Raw genomic sequence first — 7,554 nt, forward strand, 5'->3', positions numbered from 1 at the left:
AATATTCAAATTGGTTTGGACGATGAGTGAATCAATGAGTAGACATTATAAACTGGTCAACATGTCTTTTATTTCAATATTCTTTCTCCAATATCTTGCATTGCACAATTATCTTAGACAACACAGACCGTTTGACATAAAGTGCAATTTAAAATCTGGCATTTACATCTTTCATTGCACAATAAACAATATCTTATAAAGAGCGTGATTAATCTTCGTAAAATGTCTTGTTGCGTTATTTTTTCTGTGATTAATTAATCGAAAATAACGCGCTAATTTGACAGCCCTAGTTATAACACATAACCGTGATGTCTTGGTTCAATGCAAACTTTGGCCACATGTCAAAATAACATTTATTTTTACACTTGAAATGATGAAAGCACTTGCAAATGACAAGGTAGTTCAAACTGTAAACCATACTTTGGTGTTTCATTATTACCTCTTCACTCAAGATTTCATTAATCTTATTTATAAAATGTATTTACAAAATATACCAAAACACTGACAACAAGGAAGATTTTGGGTAGATGCATGCTTACCCTCTTATAATCACACAAAAAGCTCTTTCCACCTCTGCAGTTGTTAGCTGTTGTTTCCTGATGCACTTAGTGTGATATTGATCATTGTTGGTCCAAGTCCTCAGGAATCAGCTTCTATTGATTTCACTTCAGTTGTAAGCTTCTCTTTCTGACCTATGTCTCTTTTCAGACCAAGCACCTTTTCAAACATCCCAACCTCTCTGCTCTGGATTTACTAAAACATGCCATTACTGCAGCACTCTCCAAGAAATTGTTCCCAAATCAGTTGTCCTTCGATCCAAAAAACGGACTTTAGCTATTTCTTCCATTAGCATTTGCTATAGTCTGAAAAACTTCAGCAGCACAAGAAACATGTATCTTCTGTTGTGTTTTTATAGTTGTGCTTTTAGAGGGCTAATATGCTCTACCTCCTGGACCTTCATTATCATTCATAAAAGGAACACACTTATAGCCAGAAGATTCAGCAGTGATCATGCTTATTAATAACCGCAGTGCAGTCAGAGTCAATACTGTGTGTGTATGTGAGATATTAAGTAACATGTACATGTCTGTGTTTGTAATCAAGTATGTATGTGCCAAATGAAGAGATCTCAATTACTTGCATGTTAGTTTGAGAATTAATTTCAAGATTTTCAAGATTATTTTTGAATGCACAGCTGGTTGCTACATTAATCAAAGAAGACCACAGTCTAATTCTGCATCATATTTATTTCCAGCTTCAGTCCCAATAAAACTAATAGTGTCCTAATACAAAACTCTGCAATGTAAAGTGACTGTTGTGTTGGCATTCCTTCTTCTTCTGAACAAGACGTGGTGTTAATGGAAAAGAACAAAGCCATCTTTTTTTAAAAACATTTCTTAACTTTTTCTGAAGTCCTGCTAATATTTACAGGGCTCAATATTTCTAATACTTTTTTTTCCTTATATAGTAGTGTCTGATGTATAATAAATGCATTGTATACCCAGTACACAGTGAATATGCAGGTTATACTCAATACATTCAAGCACTTTGTGTGATTTGACATCAAATACTGTAATTTAGTATTTTAAAAGTCTCTTGAAGTCAGACCTCATGTCCATGACTATGTTTGAGGTTTTACTGTCACGACATGAGTTGCTTTGGGTTTCCTCTGCAGTTAAAATAAAAAAGTAGTTTCAATGATGCATAATTTATTCATCTGAAAGATACATTGTGTCATTCTGTCTACAGCTTGTTGCTGCATTAGAAACCTTGAATCCTGAATAAGAAGAATTGATTTAGGTGTTGAAGTTCAATGCTCTCGGGTGCAAAACCCAAACGCGCTATCTGTGAGCTGTAGACCTTCAAATAGCTGTCCTGGGGACTCCTCAGCAGTGAATCGATAGCCAGTTAATATCAAGCCACACTCGGATGCTGGTAGCTCATGTATGGGCCCTTACATGTAGGAGAGACAGTCAGTAATAAACATTTCTATTCCTACACTTGAAAGTGGTGAATTTAGCTAGTTAGAAATCAAAAGGATTACAAACATTGAGATGAGACTATATTATATTGGATTAGGTTTTTTTTTTCTTTTTCTTTTCATTAGATTATATTATATTAGACTTTAATGAGTCTCTGAGGGAAATTCAGCCATTACAACAACAATTAAATGTTGTGGGCAAAGGAATTGCAGGCTATTGCTGCCTCACCATAAAAAGTGGAATTGAAAACCACAAAGTCCAAATGGCCTCTGCAGCTGGTCTTATTTTATTCTGCTAGTAAGATAACGTTTGATAGCAGAGCCCTTATAGACTCTGAAAGGGTCTGGGTTAGATTTATCCTGCCCACGACAGACTTATAAACCTTGGGCCTAAGTGAGAAACTCTAAAGTCCTGGTGCAGCTGCTCATCTATTGGGGTTTCAGCGGTACTCCTTCCCTGTGGGGATGAACCAGGATGGGGTCTGTGGTATACTGAAGAAACATCAGCGGGGCTTAAGAAGATGCTCTGTTGCACTGAATTCCCCCCCTCAATTATTGAGACCTCCAAAGAGATGTAAACAACAAGATGGATGTTGACAGCTTGTGTGGTGCAGTTATCTCAATTGAGATCCATTTCTTTTAAGGTGTCATTTGCAAGAGGTAGACCGTTGGGAGTGTTTGAGTTTATATCCAGGTGATTTGAGGTATATAATACGAAGGTTAGAGGAAAATAAAAAGTGAAAGAAATCTATTTATTTTTAGAAGGTTTGATTTTTGTCTCATTTCTGTCATTCAACTGCTACTTAAATTTGAACATACATGAGGTATTTCTGGATGTCCGGATCATTGGGTGTAAAGGTGATATAAAGCAGCATATTACCTGCATGGAGGGAGTCTGTGTTGTGTCTCTTAATGGGAGCAGCTTAAGAAAGCTGTTGTTTCAGAAATGAACCTTGTTGTGAGCCTCGTGTTATACGCCTCTCTCTCTTTTCCACTTATATATTTTCTCTTACGATAAAATAAAATCTACAACTGGAAATCTCTACAAACTGGAATCAATGCAGAAGTCGAAAGACAAATATTTCCTGAAAAAGTAATCTACCTGTTGATTTTAACTGCACCTCGAGGGACGATATGGAGCCTGAAGGTGCACCCTCGTGGCATCAGCTAACTATAAATAAAGTGCTGGAAAATAACTCCCATGATGGTTTAGTGGGAGCGCTAATCTATTGCAGCTGTGAAAGATGTGTGAAGCATTATGGCATATTATAATTATGAGAGAAAGTAAAACATGTTAAGGGAATGTAAATCTTTTAGGCACTTGGAATTCAAAGAATGGTTTGTAATCAGTTTCATTCAGATTGTAATCATGATTTTAAGTTAAAATTACCTTTTCTTTTCCAAGACTGTTACATCTGAACAAGAAAGGTTCATGAAAAGACCAAAACCATACAGAAATGAACCACACTGGACAACATCTTCCTTTATTAAAACACAAACAGTTGCAAGTACAATAATAGGATGGAGATATGTAAAATGGGACACCCTGATAAACTATCTGAAGCTTGATAATAGGGGTGCGAGACACTAAACAGAACATATGTTTACCTACACGTGTGCATGTATTATACAGTAACATTAACAACCTGCAAAACACCTAAGTCTTACACAAGACCCTTAAAGTAACCAATCTAACTAATAAATTGTCCCAAAACATTTATTCCATCATTTTAAACATGGATTAAATAGGTAATGTAATGGCAAGTAGAAATGACAGTACATTTTTAATAGATTTTAAAGTAGAGTATCTGGTTTAGAAGTCCCAAGCCACATTCAAGCTTTAACATATTTTAGTAGAAACTGCTGCCCGAAGCTCTTTTTAGAAACAGACACAGATGAAGACATTATTATAGTGTTATCATTCTCATTACGTAAAGCCCGTACATTTAAGTTGAGGTTATTTACCCTTTTATAAAATGCTTATTCCTAGTCTTATATATGCGAAGGAAAGTAAGTCGGGATAAGGTCAGTCCCATGAACACCATCCTGCTGCGATTAATACTACCCCAAATGTGTATTAATCCCAAACTGAAAAAAGTCCTCAACAAATTTAGTATATACTCCTCTTTATGTAACATTTGCCAAACACTACAGTGCCTAGCTGCTGTAGGAAATTTCTTAACCTATTTTAAAAACTATATATGTCTGACCCATTTTTATGATCGAATGTGCTTAGGGGTGAGTGTCACGGACAGCGGAGGGAAATCAGATAGTATGCAGACACTGACTAACGCACTGTTGGTTTTGGTCTTTTCATGAGATTTGTTGAAAAGAAGACATAATATAATAAATCATCGTCGTCCTTTGAGTTAACATGGCGAACAGTGACACCTCTTCCATGATGCTATCTTGATAACAAGCATCTTTCTGACTGGCCTGTTGGTTTCTGCTCTCTCCTCAGTGAGTCCAGATGTGACCGGTGATCACAAACATCGTCATCATGATCATCGTTATCCACCTGCCGAGGATTCAGAGACGGAGGGCCGATCCAGAAGCCTTGGACTGACGGGGGCCATCTGGGTCTTGATATTGCCTTGTTTACATGTGCTCCTGGCCTTGTAACAGCTGCATTTTTGCAGCATGAAACTTTCAAGACTTGATCACAAGCTTATTTATCCAGAAACGAAAGGGTCGGTGAACGTAACAAGCTCCAATATGCAATGGAGCACCACTTCCACACAGTGCAGGACACGGTAGGAGTGACCACTAATGATCGTGTGGAAATTACAAGACACTGTGGCTTATGTAAGATGGCGAGGTTTAGCTTTGCGAATATTAATTATTTTTTACCTGGAATTCATTAACACTAATAATTACTTATTTATAACAGCCGATGTCAAGCTTAAGTACAACATATGTTATATACATTTTGGTATTAATTTAATTGTATTTGTACACATAATATATATGATCTGTAGATGTATATATATATATATATATATATGTATGTGTATATATATATGTGTGTATATAATATATATATATATGTGTGTATATATATATATATGTGTGTGTATATATATATATATATGTGTGTATATATATATATGTGTGTATATATATATATATATATGTGTGTGTATATATATATATGTGTGTGTATATATATATATATATATGTGTGTGTGTATATATATATATATATATGTATGTGTGTGTATATATATATATATATGTATGTGTGTGTATATATATATATATATATGTATGTGTGTGTATATATGTATATATATATATATATGTATATAATATGATATATATATATATAGATATATGTATATATATATATATATATGTATATATATATATATATGTATATATATATATATATGTATGTATATATATATATATATATATATATCTATATATATATATATATATATATATATATATATATATATATGTATATGAAAGCGTTAATTTGCATCTGCATATGACACTGTAATGCACACTACAGGTTGTTATTTCTTAAGTGGGGTTTTAAAACTGCTGTAAAATGATTCAAGTAATCTAAAAGGTTACTTTTAATGTTGGATTTGAAATTGAAAATAAGTCTCCACAGCTCAATACAGTTGCAATACGTGTACAAGCCTAAATGTATAAATCTGTTTTTTCATTTTTTTCTACAAAAGTGCTTCAGATAATTGTAGAAATCCTACAGGAAGCTTTTAAATATGAATGTTCTTATACATTTTGCTAATAAGAACAAAAGGATTTTGACACGTCTGCTTCCCTTCACTGGTAATAGCTGTAATTCTGTCCAGGGTCCATTTAATTGGAATATTTCAATTCTGAAATTGACCTGTAATGCTACTGCTCAGAGAAATGTGAAAGGAGAGGGGATGGCAGGTGGAAGTTGGGGGCAAGTGAAAGAATTCATACTTCTTTCTTCTTTAGGAATAGATTAGTTCCTTCAGGAGTCTATTATCATCTTTCAAACTCAATCCTCCTCTGCCTTCATAGGCGTGGATGGGAGCTGATAGCTTCTGTAGCCACTGGTGAGGAAGAATCCAATTGCTCCTACCTACAACCTGACTGCATACTGCTTGTGTGCTGCTGGCAGGTTTCTGTGCAAAGAAAAAGGAAATGATTGGTTTCACATATGCCTGGCATGTCTGGTCAATGGCAGAGAGAGAAAAGTACTCAAAATTGGTTCTTGTAGGGCTAAATAAATAATCCTATTATTGAGATGCTGCAGAAGCTAAAATTATACCCTTTAAAACCAGATTTCACTATTAATTTATATATATAAGTGTATATACATATACACCACATACATAAGCAAGATAAACATTAAAGCTGCTACTTAAATGGACAACAGATTAAATAAATAGGGCTCAAAACAGCCAAAGGTACAATCTCCTCAGGTACTCTGATTGATCGTATATGATATGATCTGATCGTAGCTTGCGACCTTCCTGCAGTTGTCCGAAAGCATGAATATTAGTTGTTGTCATTAGTCATGTTCACCTTTAATATACGAGGTGAGAATGTTATCATGATATAAAGTCAAGGCTGTTTGAGCATCGGAACCACTTAAGTAGCTTGGAGACACAGTCTCAAGGTTTATAAATGATAACTTTGAGATTAATTATACTCATCATTTCTTCCTGTTCATTGAACGTCTTGTACATGAGGTTTTTGTTTTGGGGTGAGATTCCCAGGCAACAATAGTCACTGCTTAACGACCTTAACACAGTTGTTAACCTAGCAACTATAACAAACCAAATATAGTTGGCAACATCCAAGTCATCTACTGTCATTTTGAACAGCCATGTTAAATGACAGTATTAAAGAAAAGTGTTCAGTCTCTAATGAGATAACAAGCAGCAGGCACAGAGACAAAGGTGCCTGGAGGCTAAATATAAGATGTCAGGTAATACTGCTTCTTCTGTACTTAAAGAAAAGAGTTCAACTTGATGTCTTATGTGATTATTATAGCTCCATATTGAGACAGTTATCCAGATGAGGGAGAAAAAAGGGGCCAGATGCTGCTGCTGCTGCTGCTGCTGCTGCTGCTGCTGCTGCTGCTGCTGCTGCTGCTGCTGCTGCTGCTGCTGCTGCTGATGCCGATGATGTGCAACCACATCCAGACAGTTGTCTGAAGGTTTTGCAATGTGTCAGAACCTCTTGAATAACATGTTTCTTCTCTACTATTGTGTTTGGAGAGTGAACGTGTTCATTGAAAAAGAAGCTCTATTTTTACCTTGTTTTACAATAGTCCAAAGTAAACCTACTTACAACATGGGTTTAATTGTCATAGCTTGGGTTGTCAGTTCAACCTGTTATAACATTGTACTCACCTAAGTATTGGCTGAGAACGTGGAGCGCAACAATATGGCTGAAAACAGGTCAGACGTTGCAACAAACGACCAAACACACCAAACACACATTAACTGTTTTCATTTGCAATGATTACTAGTGACATTAGCTCGTTAGCCTGCTTCTATTTGTTGCGCCGTCTGACCTATTTTTAAATGCTGCTGTAATCTTGTTTAGATGAGTAGGTGAAT

The 7,554-nt window shown here is 35.4% G+C and overlaps 1 protein-coding gene across 1 annotated transcript in view; it reads left to right on the plus strand.

The window, feature by feature from the left end:
- Positions 1–4,954, plus strand: part of gpc5a (glypican 5a) — a 110,831-nt gene extending 105,877 nt beyond the window's left edge. The window contains exon 9 of the mRNA XM_029454366.1: positions 4,443–4,954. Within this exon, the coding sequence (XP_029310226.1) occupies positions 4,443–4,603 (161 nt within the window). The 3' untranslated portion in view covers positions 4,604–4,954. The remainder of the gene's footprint in view (positions 1–4,442) is intronic.
- The last annotated feature ends 2,600 nt before the right edge of the window (positions 4,955–7,554 follow it).

The sequence above is a fragment of the Cottoperca gobio genome, chromosome 3 (assembly GCF_900634415.1).
Source record: "Cottoperca gobio chromosome 3, fCotGob3.1, whole genome shotgun sequence".
NCBI lineage: Eukaryota > Metazoa > Chordata > Actinopteri > Perciformes > Bovichtidae > Cottoperca > Cottoperca gobio.